The 20,479-nt window shown below is 35.4% G+C and overlaps 1 protein-coding gene across 2 annotated transcripts in view; it reads left to right on the top strand.

The window, feature by feature from the left end:
* TDRD3 (tudor domain containing 3) overlaps positions 1 to 20,479 on the top strand; it is a 211,316-nt gene that overhangs the window by 179,287 nt on the left and 11,550 nt on the right. The window contains exon 13 of one of the 2 annotated variants that reach the window (XM_073212542.1): positions 5,637 to 5,722. The exons of the other annotated variant lie outside the window; for it this stretch is intronic. Coding sequence (XP_073068643.1) covers positions 5,637 to 5,722 — 86 coding nt within the window. The remainder of the gene's footprint in view (positions 1 to 5,636; positions 5,723 to 20,479) is intronic. 2 annotated transcript variants of the gene reach the window in all.

Below are 20,479 nucleotides of genomic sequence, written 5' to 3'. Positions count from 1 at the left end.
AAGGACTTTACTGGAGATACATACGAAAGCTGCTGACATACAGGGAGATATGATTCATTCATAATTGCATGCCATATGCATAAATATGTCAGCTTAAGACTGTTGATAGCTACCCCTGGAGCCAAATTTGTGATAGCTAAACCTAATAGATTATTATGAGCATTTTGAGATGTAATTTTGACCCTGCTACATCAATAGAGACATTTTATTTCACTATTTAAATTAATACTAAGAGAATAGTATGCTATTTTAAGAACATGTGCAAAAGAATTATTTGAATTGCACTATCTGATACCTTGATATATTGTAACCTACTCAAAGGAATTACATCTAAAAGATCGTTGAAAAGTTCAGGCGATCTAAGTTTTTTTTATATTGACCAATGAAAGTACAAATTATGTTATTTTATGTTCCTTTTTTTAAAATGTGAAATAACTCTCATAATGACATGACATGGCAAGGCTTAGCTAAGATTTGCTATCCTTCTTTTCAAAGTTATTTTAATGATACTACTCAAATTTGTTCCTAAGTTTAATTACAGTTCATAAAGCAATTTGAGCCTTAAATCATTTAAATATTAATATTAAGTACCAAGTTAGCATAACTGTTTAAGATATCCACAGCATTCTTTTTGTGTGTATATGAATCATACTAGTAGATGTTATATTAATCTTTTACTTCCTGAGTCTCCCCTTTATTCATAGCAACCTAAAGTTTAGAATCCTGAATTAGGGTGTTGGCTAATTAAGGAAATTCGTGATTCTTTATGTTCATGCTGAATATTACATAATTCTGATTTTTCATTCAAAGTAGTCTTAAGGAGTGAGGTGTACAACTGAAGGGGGCTGTGATTGTCAGGCGAACTTATTTTTTCTCTTGACGTTTTTTATTCAGAAGACCCAATGTTTGTTTTCTGTAAGTGTGCATCTTGTTTTTTCATTTACTTTACTTATTGGGACTTCTAAAACTGTAATTTCAAACTGCACCGAATTTGACCATTCTGTTGCAAAAGACTTGCTAATATACTCCTTGCACGGGAAATAAAGTAGTAAAATAAATGAATCTGAGGAATATTTTTGTTTTGTTTTATTTCTTTGTTCCCAAAAATGTTAATCTTATATTGGTTATGTCCTTTGACTAGACATTCCTGTTGGGATATTTCAAAGATTTTCATAAATCTGGAGAAGCATCCCTCTTGAATTAAAAAGTATGCACCCAATTCTGCTTTAGTTTCTAGTGAATATCTGAGCCTCTTCCATTTGCACATAAAAAGGCAGAAAAATAGTATTGCTCGTTGTACCATAGACTTTATTCCCTTTAAGATGGCATTCTGCAGCGCACTTTGCTCCTGTGAAGTCAGTGATGGTGAACCTTACAGCGTTGGGCGAAAAGGGGACTTGGGATACATACTTGATTGCGCACCATAGTGCATCATCAGCTGTCCATTCTCGTTTAAGTCTAATGTGGTCATCTGTGTGTCTTTATTTAATACTATTTTTCTGTCTTTTGTCATCTTGTTTATTAGTTATTTCTCTGTCTTTTCATTCTTTTTCCTAAACATCATTGTGTTCTTTTGACTTTTTTTTTTTTTTTAACTTCATTCTCATTTTACCATTATTGTGTGGTATCTCTTGATGGATACGGTCAACCCCGCCTCCTGATCCTAATTTCCTGAACTTTTTTGGACCTATGCTGTTTATTCTAGCATCAAGTGCAATAGGCTTCACTGTCACATCTCTAGAAAAAAAGTGGAACTGATCTGTCCCCTTGTGAGAAATCTTCTGGTGTTATAGGAGTTCAGGTTCCATTAAAACTTGGGAACAACTGGCAAGAATTTTACACCTGGGCTTGAAATTACTACCTTAGCAGCCTGTCTTTGACTGAGAGCTCCATTCAGAAGGGAAAGGAAGTACTGCAACAGTGAGTACATTTTATTGCCTTTAAAAAAAAACCCAAATCCATATAGTTTATTAAGAGTAAACATAATGAAGAGGTTCTAGTTAGGCAACTTAGACCATCATAAGAATACAAGAGTCCTTATGTTTTTGAACATTTTCTTAGTCCTTCTAGCTCAGTGCTTTCTGAAGTGTGGTCTGAGAACATTAGTTCTGCTTCTTGCTTAAGTAAATTTGTAAAATGCTGGTTAAAAAAATGCAGTACACTTTTTGATTACAGGACTTTCTTGTATTTTAATTCTCCAAGAGAAGGATTATTAGTGTGTATTGCTTCACAGACGTATTTGCTCATGGAACTCCTCTTCTTTTTTTTTCCATGTGGAGAACTTGCTATAGAAAGTCTCAAGAAGTACTTTGGAAAACATCTTAGCTATTTTCTTTCCAGTTTTCAAATTTCCCATATTTAAAATAGTGTAAATATTTGCCTTTGAATATATTATTTTAGATATCCCAAACTTCTTATTAATAACATACTATATTTTTTATATTACAAATAAAGACTTAAATGTATAAACGGCAGTTTCTACTCAGATATGTTCCAAGATTCTTTACCTTTCTGTAAATAGAAGACAAAATATATTCCTGAAGTTTTATGTCTCTTCTAAGTACTTACATCATTAGTAAGAGTGTCTCATTACATAAAAATAAAATAAAGATCTTATTTTACATGTACTTACATACAACTCACTAGTCTTTTAATTTTACTTTAACTCCAATTCTTGACACTTTTATGTTTTAAATTAACTTTTAGAAATTGTCATTATGAAAACTCTCGTTGAAGCTGTTATAATATTGCTGTCGTTTTCTGTATTTCTCACCTAGTAACCCACCTGATATTCTTGATATGTATATGTTCCAGCAGTAAGGAATTTTCATTATTTGTTTGGGCTTTGTATTTGTATTCTCCAATATTCTAATTTGAGGCAAAATCCAGTTTTTGTTGAACTCGTGTTGGCTACTACTAAATCAAAAGAAGGTGTCAAATGTGGGCATTCTTCAATAAAAAGGAGGACTTCTAAAAGATCAAAAAAAATTTTTTGTTTCAGCATTTGTTTTACTCTTTTATTAATAGGCTAGTGTGTTCAGAAGCCTTTGAACAGGATTGTTTTAATTAGTTAAAAGCTGTTAAAATCCTCCTAGGAAACAAACTCATACTTAACTGTCCTCGGTCTCCTGTTCTTTTTATCCTTTTAATAGTTGTTCATTCAGATGAACTGATAATCTTGGATCTAATTCCACAGCTCACTTGAGAGATCTGGAGGGAAAAATTCTTAACTTTAAAAAACATGTCCTTCAAGGCACTTATAATTATAAACAAGGGCAGAATTTATGGGTGGATAATAGCTAGTGGAAGTGCAAAGGAACTCTATAAATAAGCACTAGATACATACTATAAAGACTCAAGGGGATTAGATTTTAAATGAGCACATGAACTGACTTGGCAGCTGAAACAGTGAAAGAAGGTCATTACTTATTTGTTGAATGATGGGTCTAGTCCTGGTTGCCACCTTTATTACTGAAGACTCTTTCATCAGACATCAAAAGCCTGAGCACAACAGTTTAATATGATAGTTATTCAGCAAATACTCTTTGAGTACTTTTTGTAAAAAACTTCCTTTGGAAAATAGATTGGTCTATTTGCCCAAGGGAATAGAAAGATATAAAAGAAGTAGAAGATACATTTCCTTCCTTCCAGAAGTAACTTAATAAATATTGAGAAGGCCTCCGTCAGATTGGGGTGACTCCAGTCTTGGAATCATTGTTCACATGGTTCCTGATTACAATTTTGTTATCCGTGTTAAATGAATCATCTAGTTTAAAGCAAGTAGATGGGGAACTCTAACGTTGACTTTTCAAAACTAGTACTAACTTCAACAACCTTTTATTAGGGTTTTTATCTTGCCTGAAGTTTGCTCAATTTTTACCATATCATGAGATTAGGAAATTATGATTAACCTTCTTGGTTATGCTTAACCAAGAGCTTATTATACAAGGGCAAGACACTAGAAGTTAATTCTATTTCTGTACAGTTCAAAGTCTAACATTTATGGACTTGGGGTGGGGTTTTTTTTATGTTGTTAACCATTTTGGGTACTATTCAGTGAATGGTTTAAAAGAATATAATGAGCATTTTATCTTGAAAAGACATAGCAAATAAGGCTTAAAATAATGTGGAGAAAAGTACACTAATATATTTTTTTCTCATGTAGTGATCAGATAATATAAATCATATTAGGAATTCCTGAATTTGACCATTAGGACCCAGAAGAATGTTAAGCTTAACTAGATTTTTAAAATACACAATTGGAGCCTTAAAGAAAAAGGGAGATGTAGATATCAAAAGCTTGAGAGTATTAGTACTTACTTAAAATTTTTTATTTATTCAAGGTAAACCTTTTTTTCCCCTTCTTCCTTTTTGTTTCCTTTCTCTCCTTTCCTTTCCCTCCTTATCCAAGTTCCTCCTCCTTGTCTTCTTCCTTGTTTATTTTATTTTGTTTTACATCTGAGTGTTTGCTGTTTTATTCATCTCAAAGATTTCAAGTGGCTCTTAACTATTAGGTTGGATACATTCCATCCATTAGACATGACTGGTGCTCAAATGAAGTCTGGTTAAATGAGCATTTTTTAAAGTTCAGAAGACCTTCTAAAAGCTTTGGGCACAAATAAATTGATATCCCCGGTTGATCTTTTGTATGCCCTGATTAGTATTAATGCTTATTTAGCACCTGGCCTTCCTGGTAGTAGTTGTCATAAATGGAAAGGTTAGAGACTGAGATGTATTGGAGCTGATTACCAAAGAATATAGAAATGATGCAAAGTCAGTCATATGGCCAGTCTATTTAAATTGTATCCTCATATTGTTAGGAAATAAGCAAAAAAAAGAAATGTTTCTCATTAAATATGTTTAGATTTTAATAGAAATGTAAATAGTCAAGATAAGAAATTAAAATACATAATTCCCTAAGAAAAATTAAGCAACTATTCAAGAAACTAGACTCTGGAACTCTATATCTTGTTATAGAGTTATAGAGAATTAATTACAAAAGTCTGCATTAAAAACATTTAGGTATAATTTAGAAATGAATATAAGATTTACATCTCAAGAATATGATACATACATTTTCCTATTAATTTCTTGAAAGTACTTAAAGTTAGCTATGAAAAGAATGAATATTCTGTCCATTCTAATAATCATAACTGCTTTAATGAGAATAATCACTGAGGGAAGATGATTAAGGTAGAAAAAAATGGCCACAGAATAGGTTAAATGTAAATTTGATATTTTGGTTCTTAGGCATTTTTCAAAATAATTTTTATAATGGCATAATTTAAAAGGTTTGACTGAAACTGCTGAACAAAATCTTTTAAACTAATTTCAATTATAAAAACAAGTTTTACTTTCTAAAATGAGAATTACCTTGCTTTGAGCTTCCAGTAAATTTCACATCAGTGGCAGAATACAGCCAAAAATACTCCTGACATTATTTACCACTCATTGCCATTCCTGAGCCCAAGGCTGAGAAACATTTTCAGATTCTGTGTTCTTTCCTATGAAAGAATTTGATGCGAAGGGGTCACTCAGACAGTTAAATGTCTGCTCTGCTTGACCTCTGAAAGAAGGGGAAAGGGCAAGGCTGGTCTTGGCAATTACTTCCGCATCCCTTTTTGCCCCTGCTTCAGCTCCAGGGGAGCTGGAAATGCACAGGAGGAATCAGAAGACCTGGGTCGAGACCTGGCTCTGCCAGAAACTACCTATGTGACTTTGGGTAAGTTACTTAATATCTCTGGGTCTCAGTTTCAGTACAGGGCTGTTGTGAGAATTAAGTAATATGATCAATGAAAATGTGCTTTCTAAATTCGCAAGGTCCATAGAAACATGAATATTTATTATCATAAGCTTGGCCTCCTTTTCCCCTATCCATGTGTAGTCTAGTATCCTCAGCTATGCTTTTTTAAAGCAACCCAAAATAACTCCTTTTGTTTCTCCCCACATCCTCTCCATTTTAGAACTCTTACTCCTACCCTCTGAATGCTTCAGAGTTAAGTGTTCTAAGAATGCAGAAACAGTGGTTAAGTTAATCTTCACTATAGGGTGAATTACTGTTACCCCTTCCTACCTTTTCACACTCTCACCTTTCTTCTTGCACTTTCTCAGAATTATGTGCTTAGAAACATTAAAAAATTCTATTTGCAAGGAAATTAAGAAACTGTTGAGGAGAAAGAGCCTTGGTAGGGAGGTCCCTGAAATCCTGTTACCCAAATCATTCCTCCATTAGTTAGTGAGGTTGAGGGGAAAGTGGGAATGATTGTGTTTCTAGTCCTTTCTTTTTCTCTGTGAGAAAGGAGATGGAAATAATTCTGAGTTAAAAGTTCTTCAGAAACCTCACTGAAAACCTAGATACTTAAGGAATAATCATAGAGAGAAGAGACAAGAGATTTAGTGGCCATTTCTTAGGTCAGCTCTTTGAGTTGTATCTTACTTGGCTTCATCTTTGCTTCTCATTAAAAGTAAGTCCTAGCCCACCCTCAGCCCAGCTGCATGTATAACGCCTGTTATCTTCACTGGGTGCTCAGTTTTCAGAGGCTGCGTGGTGCCAAGGAAGAAAGAGACTCACCTTCTGCTGGATCACATCTGCTTTCACATAAAGGGGTCTTTATGGGGGCATAAGAAGAGCTTATAGCTCTGCTTGGTCTGAACCTCCCCCATAATCTAAGAATGCTTGATCTGGCCATGTATAAATAATAATTATGGCTATGTGAACTGCTTGCCATTAATGCCTAATAACCATGGAGCACAGTAACACTTACTCATGTCACAATTATATTAACTTTCTTTAAGATTTTTGTTTATTTTTATGGCCTTGAACCATTGACTTATGCTCAACATGGTTTCTTGCTGAAGTAGTCATCTTTCATAATTAAAATTTAGAAATATTGAACTTGACTGATAATCAGATGCAAATTGAAACAAGCACATTTTCAACATATGTATTAATAGGAAAAATGTAAATGATAAAACTCATGCAGGTAAGGATGCAGTGATACAGTACTCTACATTGCTGCTGACAGTGTAAATTGGTATGATCCTGATTTTTTCCAAGCCTTAAAAGCCTTCATATCCTTTAAGGCATAATCCCATAGTTGGTATCTGTCACAGGGAAAGAACAAAGGAAATAAGCTAATTGCTGAGAGATGATCATTACAGCATTATGGTAATAGTAAAAGTCTAGATGCTACCTAAATGCCTAATGAGAGAATGGTAAAATAAATTATCATCCATTTGCTGGATGAAATTTGTACAGCTATGATAAAAGATCATTGTGAAGGCTATAATATCATGGGAAATATTTACAATGAGTGAATAAAAGGCAATTTATAGATTTGAATGAGAATAGTAGGTAGGGGTAGTGGTTGTTTTAGTGTACAATTCAGTACATTCTGTATGTATATACATGCATTTTTTCAATTTTATAAACTTTCTGTAATTTTGTATCCCCCCTTTTTTTGAAAAAATAAAAGCAGGCAAAATAAAATTAGACAGAAGAAAGTTGATCATGGTTATGGAATTTCATTCTTAAATCCCTAAAATTTACAAAAAGGATCTGAAAATACAGGAGTTTAAAAAAAAGTAAGATAAAGAAAAACAAACTCCTTAATTTCTAATGTTGCTCTTTTGCCTTCAGTGAGGTTAACAGCAACATGATTGTGGTCTTTCATGATAAAATACCATGAACCTTAAACTTGTTCCTGCCTATAATTAGTAAATAAAATACTCCTGCAACTAAACCAGTACACTTACGTATATGAAGTCTGACCACCTACTTTCATTCTGTCCACACAACCTACTTCCCAATTCTTTACAAAATTCACTTTACTGTCCCCAAAATGCTTACTCACCTTCAGAATTCCTTCCCAAGTACTTGCAAATGCAGAGCAAAATCTGTTTAATCTGTATTTACCTACCATTCATAATTTCAGGAATACATTGTGTAATTCTAATACTTTTTTTTGTATTGATTGTTTGACTCTTTGTCCCAATTTTCATATTTGATATGAAATTAAAGTATTGAGTTTAAAGTGAAGTTTTTTATTTTGAAGATTTCCTACTAATTTATAATTCCAAATATGTATTAATCTATTTCAAAAAAAATTTTTTGAGCACTTATGTGGCTTTATCCCTTTGCCCAGAACAGTGCCTGGCACAACCCATTTCCTTAGAATGATAGAGTGTTGAACCTTGGGAATGCATAGATGAGCAGTTTCTTCCCTCAGGAAGTCACAGACCAGCAGAGGAGCTAAGCAAGCAAACCAACACCCTCTTACCCTGAAAGAGTGCAGATAGAAAGCTCCTCACTCAGTCAACAGCCCACTCACAGAGGGAGCAAGGCCTTCCAACTGTCCTGCTATGAAACAGCACTGCACTGTCACACACAAGTTCTCTGTCCCCTTTGCCCTGCTTTCTGTTCTGCATATCCTGCCCTGCCTCCGACCCCTAAGTGAAATCAGTGTGAGAACAGGGATTTCATCTCAGCTAACTCTTCAGAATGCAGAACAGTACCTGAGGTATACAGGGCTCTCAGTAAATATTTGTTGTGTCGAAATGAATGAAGATAATGTGACTCTTGGAAGTCCTGAAAGGCATTTGGGACTTAGCTGGGGGAAAAGGGAGGACAGTGAGAGAGCAAAGCAGGAGAAGTCCAGGAAGCCGTGAGAGGACGAGGTATTTGGCAACAGGATGGGGTGGCAGTGGTAAGCGTCAGTAGACAAGGCTGCAGAGGTAAGTGGGATCAAAGGACGAAGAGTGGGGTGCGTTACGTTAAGGAGTTTGAATTTTATCCCTCGGGGTAGGGCCAAATGAGGATTCTGGGCAGAGGAATGTCATGTGACCTTTGCTTTAAGAGGTTGTTGCCTGTAGTATAGAAAATGGGTTTCAGTAAAAGCAGAGAGCCTGGAGGCCAGTTATTGCAATAATTAAGGCAGGGCATGAGGACTTTGGAGTCATTAGAGTCTAGGGAAAACTAGAGTATAGGTGAGATTGCCTAGAGAAAGTGTGTAAAAAGAGAAGGACAAAGACTGGGGTCAGTACTTCTGGTGAGTTTCACACTTGAGAGGTGGGAAGGGCATTGAATAGGTATAGCCAGGGAAGGTGGGGGGTGGGCAGCAGGAGAGGTATGCTGAATCTGCAGTGTAAAATGCTGGAGAGAGCAAGGAAAGTAAGGATGGCAAAGTGCCCGCTGGGTTAGGCAGTCATTTGGTGACTGCTGACTGTAGAATGCACTGGCAATGGAATGGTGGATGTGGAAGGCAACTTGGGGTTTCTTGAGTGTGGGTGGGAAATAAAGTGTGGGGTACTTTTAACATCTTGGTTGAGAAGATTAAGAGGATACAAGATGAGAATAAAGGAGCTGAGGGTAAAAACCCAAGCATGTTTACATCAAAGGCACAGTGTAGCAGAGAAGAGAAATTTTAAAAATAAGAGTGAAGATTTTTAAAAATGCAGGCCATGATGAGAAAGTAGGGTACAATCACATGTGACTTTGCGTATGTTGAGGAACTGTTAGGAATAGGAGGGGAAAGAAGTAAATAGAAGTTTGCATGCTGATAAATTGTTGGGTTTCAGGGAAAGAAGCAATCATTCTATTGAACTCTGAAGTAAAAGCAGGTCATGTCTTGACAGTAATGAGGTGAGGATTAAGAGAGGAATTTTGAAGAGAAATGTAAAGATTTAGAAACCATCAGGAGAGTGGGAGAGGGAGCTGACCAAAAAATGTATTTATTTTCACAGCAAAAGTTTTCAGCCCTAAGTAAAAATCATGTACAAAGCAATCTGTGACAGTTCAGTCTCAGTTTCTAGTCTTTTATTAGCTGCAAGAGAGATTTGTTAAGTGGACATACAAATTAGAAGAACTTTACATGTTTATAAAGCAGAAGCTAACAGTTAACCACCAGCCAATTTTCAGGAGAGGTTCTTGCTAGAAACCTGATGTTTGAAAATCTGCTTAGTTATTATAACTATATTATTACCCTATGACCTCAGCAAAATTCAGTTTTGGAAAATGCCCTGTGAAGTGAGTTTTCGACCCTTGCCTAAACTGTTACTATTAATATAATCCTAGGAATGCTAACAAAGTTTCAGGCCTTACTGAACTCATCTTCATGCAGGTAGTGATATTTTAAATAGGCAAAATTGTTATTATTGAGCATTCTAAGACACTTTGTGTGTATGCATGTGAGCATGAGCATGCCAGAGAGATCAGTGCTTAAACAGTTATGCCAGTCACTAAATTGTTCACTTAGAGAAGAAAATAAGGTAAAAATTTAAAACTGCTGTAATCTCATGACACTTAACCTATCTGTTGATCTATCTGTTACTGATTCATTCATGGAGAGTGATTTTCCTAACACAGGCACAGTTTTAAATGAGGGAAAAATTTGTTTAATACTCACTATAATTTTTTCATGACAGTTATAAACAGTTGTCCACCACTAGCTATGGAAATAAAAAACAAAATCCAGATAAAAAACCAGGTAATCCTATTAAGAACATACATTCTTTACAATCACTGACTTAATTTGTAAACTACCATGGAATATTCTTGTTCTGACATGGAGGGGAATGGCCCATCACAGACACTTGGCCCCTTTGTAATTGCTTTATCATACCAAAGTATTGATAAAATTCCTAAAAAGAGCTTAAACAACTTAAGAGTCTTTCACTAAAACCAGAGAGAGCTTAGAAAAATAGTCTGTCTCAAAGTTTATGCCACTGAATGTGATAACACTAATTAAACAGAGAAACACATTACTGTGAGGTTTATCAAATTATAAAATTGGTGATCATCCTATTTAAAATGTATTATAGTTATAAATTCTTTGGTAAATTTAGGACCTTGGCATTGAAGTATACAATAGAATTATTTGTATTAAAGCCTCTGAGGATAAATGTCTTGAAACATGCCACTGTTAATGTGAAGAATTTGGTGTTTGTATTGATACATTTTACTGCTTTATTAGACTTTCCTTCCCAGTAGTCATGTTCTCAGGGGAGCTGATCCATTTCTGCACATACTAAAATGGGGAACAGTGCTCAGATGAATTTAATATAGGCAATTCCTCTATTTGGTAAGCCAGTAGGATTTGTCCCAGTGAAGAAGATTGCCTTTGGGTTCCTTTCTTCATTGGAAGAAAAATGAATGTGTTGCTCAAAAAGAAAGACAAAAACCACATGATCATCTCCATAGATGCTGAAAAAGCATTTGACAAAATTCAACATCCATTCATGATAAAAACTCTCAGCAAAATGGGAATAGAGGGCAAGTACCTCAACATAATAAAGGCCATATATGATAAACCCACAGCCAACATTATACTGAACAGCGAGAGGCTGAAAGCATTTCCTCTGAGATCGGGAACCAGACAGGGATGCCCACTCTCCCCACTGTTATTTAACATAGTACTGGAGGTCCGAGCCACGGCAATCAGACAAAACAAAGAAATACAAGGAATCCAGATTGGTAAAGAAGAAGTTAAACTGTCACTATTTGCAGATGATATGATACTGTACATAAAAAACCCTAAAGACTCCACTCCAAAACTACTAGAACTGATATCGGAATACAGCAAAATTGCAGGATACAAAATTAACACACAGAAATCTGTAGCTTTCCTATACACTAACAATGAACCAATAAAAAGAGAAATCAGGAAAACAATTCCATTCACAATTGCATCAAAAAGAATAAAATACCTTGGAATAAACCTAACCAAAGAAGTGAAAGACCTATACTCTGAAAACTACAAGTCACTCTTAAGAGAAATTAAAGGGGACACTAACAAATGGAAACTCATCCCCAGCTCATGGCTAGGAAGAATTAATATCGTCAAAATGGCCATCCTGCCTAAAGCAATATACAGATTTGATGCAATCCCTCTCAAATTACCAGCAACATTCTTCAATGAATTGGAACAAATAATTCAAAAATTCATATGGAAACACCAAAGACCCCGAATAGCCAAAGCAGTCCTGAGAAAGAAGAATAAAGTAGGGGGGATCTCACTCCCCAACTTCAAGCTCTACTACAAAGCCATAGTAATCAAGACAATTTGGTACTGGCACAAGAACAGAGCCACAGACCAGTGGAACAGATTAGAGACTCCAGAAATTAACCCAAACATATATGGTCAATTAAAATTTGATAAAGGAGCCATGGACATACAATGGCAAAATGACAGTCTCTTCAACAGATGGTGCTGGCAAATCTGGAAAGCTACATGTAGGAGAATGAAACTGGACCTTTGTCTAACCCCATATACAAAGGTAAACTCGAAATGGATCAAAGACCTGAATGTAAGTCATGAAACCATTAAACTCTTGGAAAAAAACATGGGCAAAAACCTCTTAGACATAAACATGAGTGACCTCTTCTTGAACATATATTCCCGGGCAAGGAAAACAACAGCAAAAATGAGCAAGTGGGACTACATTAAGCTGAAAAGCTTCTGTACAGCGAAAGATAGCATCAATAGAACAAAAAGGAACCCTACAGTATGGGAGAATATATTTGAAAATGACACATCTGATAAAGGCTTGATGTCCAGAATATATAAAGAGCTCACACACCTCAACAAACAAAAAACAAATAACCCAATTAAAAAATGGGCAGAGGAACTGAACAGACAGTTCTCCAGAAAAGAAATACAGATGGCCAACAGACACATGAAAAGATGCTCCACATCGCTAATTATCAGAGAAATGCAAATTAAAACTACAGTGAGGTATCACCTCACACCAGTAGGGATGGCTGTCATCCAAAAGACAAACAACAACAAATGTTGGCGAGGCTGTGGAGAAAGGGGAACCCTCCTACACTGCTGGTGAGAATGTAAATTAGTTCAACCATTGTGGAAAGCAGTATGGAGGTTCATCAAAATGCTCAAAACAGACCTACCATTTGACCCAGGAATTCCACTCCTAGAAATTTACCCTAAGAACGCAGCAATCAAGTTTGAGAAAGACAGATGCACCCCTATGTTTATCACAGCACTATTTACAATAGTCAAGAATTGGAAGCAACCTAAGTGTCCATCAGTAGATGAATGGATAAAGAAGATGTGGTACATATACACAATGGAATACTACTCAGCTATAAGAAGAGGGAAAATCCTACCATTTGCAGCAACATGGATGGAGCTGGAGAGTATTATGCTCAGTGAAAGAAGCCAAGCGGAGAAAGAGAAATACCAAATGATTTCACTCATCTGAGGACTATAAGAACAAATGAAAAAATGAAGGAACAAAACAGCAGCGGAATTACAGAATCCAAAAATGGACTAACAGGTATCAAAGGGAAAGGAACTGGGGAGGATGGGTGGGCAGGAAGGGATAAGGGGGGGGGAGAAGAAAGGGGGTATTAAGATTGGCATGCATGGGGGGGGAGGGAGAAAGGGGAGGGAGGGCTGTACAACACAGAGAGGACAAGTAGTGATTCTACAACATTTTGCTATGCTGATGGACAGTGACTGTAATGTGGTTTTTAGGGGGTACTTGGTATAGGGGAGAGCATAGTAAACATAGTATTCTTCATGTAAGTGTAGGTTAAAGATTAAAAAAAAAAAAGGAAAAAAAAGAAAGAAAGAAAAGGGGGATTACTCCTTAATAGGATAAACCTATTGGTAAATCAAAGATTAACGCATGGTTTAAATATCCTTAATTTTGATCACTTAAAGGGTGTCAGATGATCGGCTATGGAGGTACTCTTTTCTGATAATATTCCTTTCTCTTAATAAAAAAAAAAAAAAGCAGTTCATGTGTGTTAACCTCCAATGAGTTCTATACAGTGGTATAGAGGGCATGTCAAAGTGTGGGCAAAGGGTCTATTTGTTTTCATGCAGAAGATCAAGGCCTAGCTTGGCTACCCAGAAAATGAACTAAGATACGATATGAGGAGGAGCTTCCAGCATCAGCACTCTCTGGAGGACTCGTGCTGGGGGATGATCATCAAAAAGCCTCCACAGGGATCCAGGCGATGCTGCAGTTGTGGCTACGTCCATCCCACCATTTCCTGGACTTGCCACTGGAATGAGGAGGGAGATGTCTAGGCTGGCATGTGCATACAGTGAGACAACGAATTTGAGTGGATCTGTACTGTTGGAACTCAATCAGGAGTTGGGTGGGGTGCAAGTTGTAGCGCTCCAAAATCTTACGACTATAGACTATCTATGGTTAAAAGAACATATGGGATGTGAACAGATCCCAGAAATGGGTTGCTTTAATTTGTCTGATTTCTCTCAGACTGTTCAAGTACAGTTGGACAATATCCATCATATCATAGACAAATTTTCACAAATGCCTAGGGTGCCTAAATGGTTTTCTTGGCTTCACTGGAGATGGCTGGTAATTATAGATTTGCTTTGTTTATGTCACCGTATTCCTATTATGTTAATATGTGTGCACAAGTTAGTTAGTAGTTTAAAACCTATACATGCTTAAGGTACTCTACAAGAAGATATGTCAAAGAAATAATCAATCCTCCCATGTTTTCTTCCATATGCTACCTCTATAGCTTTTCTTCTTCCTTCCTAATTACAACCCTTAAATAGAATTCGTGCCTCATATCGAATTTACCAAGCATCATAATTCCTCCAGGTGGTAAAGATACCTCGAGACAAGTGTTGGGCATAGAAGCCACATGGCGTAAATCTGCAAAGAAGTAAAAAGCTAACCTTTTCAAACAATATGGCTTCTCTCTCACTTACCAACTTTACATCTCCCTGTATGGCCCCAGAAGGTGACTGGTTAGCCAGAGACGGGTAAGATTTCTCAAGGGAGGAACAACCTAAGACAGGCACAGTCACAGGGGGACCATCAGGTGAGAAATTGGGGATCAACAGAGGTGAGGCTTAGAACCTCTCCCCCCCTGTTTTGAGAGAAATCTTCTGCATCCGTGGATGTTTTAATGCCCTTGTCTAGCTTGGATTAACACATAGTCTACAGGCACACACCTGATCATCTACAATTGCTCTCTTACAACACTAAACTATGTTTTCTACCTATATCTTGCATCTACCTACCACTTCAGCATTTTATTAAAAATAAAAATAATAATAATAAAGGGAGAAATGTGGGATCCACATATAAATCAAGTATAAAAATCAAACGAATATTCATATTTGACCTGATTGTTTATAATTCATAATACGTGATCAAAACTGAAAGTTTCTGTGATGAATGCCCTTGTACTGTTCACCATGTAAGAACTTATTCACTATGTAAGAATTCGTTCACCATGTAAGAACTTGTTCGTTATGCTTCAGAAGATTGGATCCTGACGAGAATTAGGCTTGAGATGGATTAATGATTGTGCATTGAGCATTGACCCCCCTATACAGAATTTTATTGTTGTTAACAACCATTTGATCAATAAATATGAGAGATGCCCTCTCAAAAAAAAAAAAAAAAAAAACAGTTCCAGTAAGGCACATTTAAAAGAGCCTGTGCCATCAATGGCTGTTCTTACTTTACTTATGTAAATAATCAGACCAACTATTTTAAAGCTTAATTTATTTTATGTTAATAAAAATAAGGGTAATTTTAGAGAGAAAAAAAATGAATGTGTTGCTATTTGACTAGCTTCTCAGCCTCTCTTTTGTATTATGTTGGTCATTAACACCCATAATTATAAAAATCACTTTATAAGTGTAAAGTGCCACCTTAAGGCTCATTTAGCATTTGTTAGGTTCTCAGCCTCTAAAACTCACTGGGATAATATAGTCAAATTGCTTGACTCAAACCAATAAAAGGAAAACTGTTTATGTTGTATGTGGTATTGTAAAGAACAGAACTTTATATTTGTGAGGTAGTCATAATAGCTGACTTTATTGAATATTTAATTTTGTACCAGACATTATTCCAAGCTCATTACTTACAGTAATTCATTTAAGGTATAGCAGCTGCTTACTGATAGTGTAGCCACTTCCTGGTAGTTTGTTCTTCCAGTTGAACCATTCAGAATAGATAGCAGTGGTTAATGTGTGTTTTATAGTAAGGAGTACAGCACCTAAATGATGCTGTATCTACTTAATTTTATTAATTTCATGATGTATTAAAATGAAAGTGATATGGAAAGCACTTGATTTTGATCAAGTTATATGAACCTTGTAAGAGTTTAGCATGATCAATCTCATTCCTTCAGGCCTCTGCATCCATGCTGGGGTGTGTGGAAAAGCATGGACTTCAGAGCCCAATATGAGCTGGACAAGGCATTAAATCTTTTGTGACTTCAGTTGTGTTTTGTCCTCTGAAAAATATCAATAAAAATATGCAGCCCCACAGGGTTGTTGTAAGGAACATAGTAGCTGCTTAGTATAAACATTTTGTTCAGTCATTGAAGGACTGAAATAGTTGCCACATAGGTTCTTAATTACTCTTGGTTCCATTTCTTTAGTTCTCCTTCAAGGCTTTGGAAAGATCAGCCTCCCTGATTGTTCACCTCCTCAAAGTGATATTTTTGACCCTGGATTGCAGCAGAAGCTACTGATTGGCACTTAAGTCAAGATCTGGGTATCTGTCCCAAGCTGCCCTCTAAGGAGGAGAGCCAGGCTGCTGGTTTGCACCATCTTTTCCTTTGAATTAGTTAATTTCTTTTTCTTTAATATTTCCTGTTAATTTTATCTATATGAATGTTACTTTTATAATGAATTTCTATTTAAGGCTCTTAAAATATAGCCCTAATATAAAAGTCCAGAAATCTTTTTGAAGTAAACTAGTTTGTCTCACAAAATGAAAAAACCATGTTCCTTCAAGCTAATAGAACTGCCTGCAACATAACAGAAATTTCCATCATTTTCTTTATGAAAAACTTTTTCCTTCACACTTTTGAAATCCTATGGTTTGTAACAGGCTTCGAAAATTGGCAGCTTCTGTCCCAGCTCTGACACAAAGCTTTCCGCCTGTCCTGCTGCCAAGTGTACCTGCTGCTTGACTTTGAAAGGATTCTTGTCAAAACCGGGGTTTTACATAAATTAGTGTTTAACCCTGGACAGGCTATTCCTCTTCATTTCAGTTCAGCCTTTAAAAGACTGTCATGCCCTTGTTCATAGACAATGAAAGTGAAATTTGACTTGGCATCACATTATATGCTGTGGCGTTCATAAACTGTTAAGAGTACCACAAACTTTCCTAGACTTACTGATTTGTCACTAAGCCTTAATTAGTAATCCTCAGTCCTGCAGATTCCTGTACAATGTAGACATCCCTGATAGCCTGCTCTCCCTTGCTTCTAGCCCAGTGGATCTATTTGCCTAATTTTTTTATTTTAATAAGCAGCTTACATTGGTGGGAGGTTGGGGGGATGGGGTAGAAAGAGAAGGGGTTAAGTTGCATAAGTTATCTTACAGATGAATTTAGAATTTTTTAAAAGTTAATTGTTTAATTTCATACTTTTCAGAAAGATATGTATTAATGAAAAACCCATGAAAAATCTTTTATCTCTGTAATACAGACTTCATGCCTCCCTAACTTGTTCTTATTGTCATTGTTCCAGCCATTGCTGAATGGAGAAGGACAAATAGTTTCATTCTTGAACCAGAAGAACATATAATACATATTTTATAGGAACAAACATCCATTATATTCTTCCTTTGTGTAAGGTGATGAACAAATTACTCTACAAAGAGTATTTTCAGTTCCCCCAGCCTCTATTAAACATCTCAGATGTTTCAGGTGTGGAATTACAGGTGGATAAAATATGGTTCCTCAGATTCAGTAAACCTAGAAATTATATTATTACAACCAAAATATAATATGTTTAATAGACTTAATTAAACCAGATGATACATAATATCTAATTTTCCTTTACCTAGGTTGATAGAAATCCTTTATTATTTTTGGAGAAAATCTTTATGATACTTGTTCCTTTCTTCAGCCATCTGACCATCAAAAATAACTGTGGTCTTCTAAGCATGGAAAGATTTAAATATTTTTTAAAAAGTGAACTCCTCATATACTGAACATTTTGAAATCTCATTGTGAGGGAAAAATACATAAATTTAAGCATCCTAAGAGTAATTTATATTTGGATAACATAGATGATATTATTTCTCTACTTATTTATGGAGGTAAAGGGGAATAAATGGTTGAAATGCAAGGATTGGAGTTCTTTCAAAACCTGGTTATAATTGGAACATGTATACACCAGTCACCACATTTAATTTCTTGACCAGCATTAACTGATTTACTGTCTACAGGAGCCCTATGAAGTAATTACTAGTATTCCCATTTCACACACAAAGGGACTACAAATAAAGGTTCAGAGCCTTAAAGTAATGAGCCTTAAATCACTGAGATAGTAAGCTGCAGAGCTGATATTCAGGTTTTAGACTCACTGACACCATAGCACATGATCCTACGCTTCACCTCTAAATAGAGATGAATGATACCAGCTTCCTTGAGCATCTTTGTGGGGGTTTAATGAAACAATGTATGTAAAAATGTTCAGCATAGCAGTAAGTTTGTAGTCAGCATGTGATACACTGTTTTGATAAAGTATCTTTCATTCAGTCTTATTTCTCATGAATTTAAAGAATTTTAAATACAAAAATGAAGATGTATGTGGGTTGAGGTATCAGCAGTATTTCACAAGGAGTCAAAAAGTATTTTACGTGCGATAGGAAAAAAAAATTCGTATTCTTTATCCTACTATTCTGTTGCTAAGGGTTTGAACTTCTATTGTTACTCTATTTTCATCTTCTAAATTTAACTGAAATCTAGTTTCAAATAACTGTTGCTCTTTCAGATGGTCCTCTAATTTCTATTATGCAAAAACAAAAAACAAAAAAAAACTAACAAGTCACCAAAATAACTTGTCAGAAGAAGTGACTTAATATTATATAGTTACTCAGAATGCTCTGATGATAATACTATTCCAAAATAAAATCTTCCGTTAGTACATGGACTTCAACTGCAGTGAAGTTTAAAACTTTATATTTAGGTTGGGAAAATTATTTTCAAGTATAGAATGAAGACCTGGGAGTAGGTTGTAGGGATTTTGCTTAATGATGAGCATATGAACAAGCCATGATTTGAGCAGCTTCCTAAAAGATTAAAAAGCAAGATTTAAATTGCACTAGTAGGTTTATTTAGAGTTTGTTCATCCTGGGAAATAATAATATATGTTCTAAGCAGACCATACCTGGAATGTTGTTCTGAATATTAGGTTGTATAGAATAGTAAATATTAAACTGTGTGAAAGAACAGGTGATTGAGAGGCTGGAAGATTCTGGAAATAATATTATTTGACAAATAATTCCAGGAACTCAGTCTTCTGATACTAGAAAATAGAAGACTAAGGGGAGGTATAATACTTGTTTTAAAGTAATTTAACATCTTTCATATGACAAAGGAAAGAGGCTCAACTAAAAAATGAAGGTAGAACTTCCAGAAATGCAGATTTGTGCTTTACAGTGAAGGATACAGATCAGTGGAGTCGGCTGCGTTCACCTGCTATTTGTGGGACGCTGACCATCACACCATCTGTGTGTGATGTGGAGGGTGAAGTTTGTACTGCACACAGATCAGACCATTGGCTCCTGGGTTACCTCACATTTCTAAGACTGTGGCTTCATTTAGTAACCTGATAATTGATAAGGGTTTTTAAACATCTGTTGTCTTTATGTTTCACTAAAGAGAAATCATTTTAGTTCATTATGCAGCCATTATTAATCTGGGTTGTTGATCTGAATGGGATTTAAATGTGAAAATGATGTTTGTTACTTTGTGAGGCTATGTCCTTTAAGATGTAAATTTTTAATTGTTTTCCTATTAATGTTATGTTCCTTAACTTTTACTGAAGGCACTATGTATTGCAGCATTTTTTTTCTTGTAGTTATATAAAGCATGTCAAGTCATGTCTCCCGTCCCCACTCCAACCCTCAGTACTTTTTAATGGCAAAGGTCTGACCTGTATTTTATCAATTTGACATGGAGATTTTTTTCTAAGTCTGTTTCTTAGATCTGTATTGAGGTCACTGTAGCATACCATAACTATTTGTCTCAGGTGGTCAGTTACATAAAATGCCTTGGGCCGACTGTTTTAGAACAAAAAGCAGTCTGATGTTGTGATGTAGTAATTATTATTATCAGAGAGAATTAGTTAAGACATTTTAAATTGTGTTTTATTAGCTTACCAATTTAAGATGTAAAAATTACATAAATTACAAGAGAGTGAAATAATTAACTGCTTGTGTTTAGTGCTCAAATGTCTTAACCATAAAATATTCTAAAACATATTCACTCAATTAGCATATTTGGGAAAGCAGTTATTTTTGCAAAAATAATTTATAGGCATTGACCTGAAAACATATCAATAGGCCTAGATAAGCATTTTCCATTATTAAACATCGTTGTTATACTTCTACTTTTTAAATAGTGTTCTAACTGGTTTCTTTTTATGACATTTACTAAAATTTTAAGGGCATCATTTAAAGGCAGAATATTCAAAGAGATTAATTATGTTAATTTATTTTTA

The sequence above is a fragment of the Manis javanica genome, chromosome 9 (assembly GCF_040802235.1).
Source record: "Manis javanica isolate MJ-LG chromosome 9, MJ_LKY, whole genome shotgun sequence".
In the NCBI taxonomy this organism is placed as follows: Eukaryota; Metazoa; Chordata; class Mammalia; order Pholidota; family Manidae; genus Manis; species Manis javanica.
This window is presented reverse-complemented; position numbering and strand designations above follow the sequence as displayed.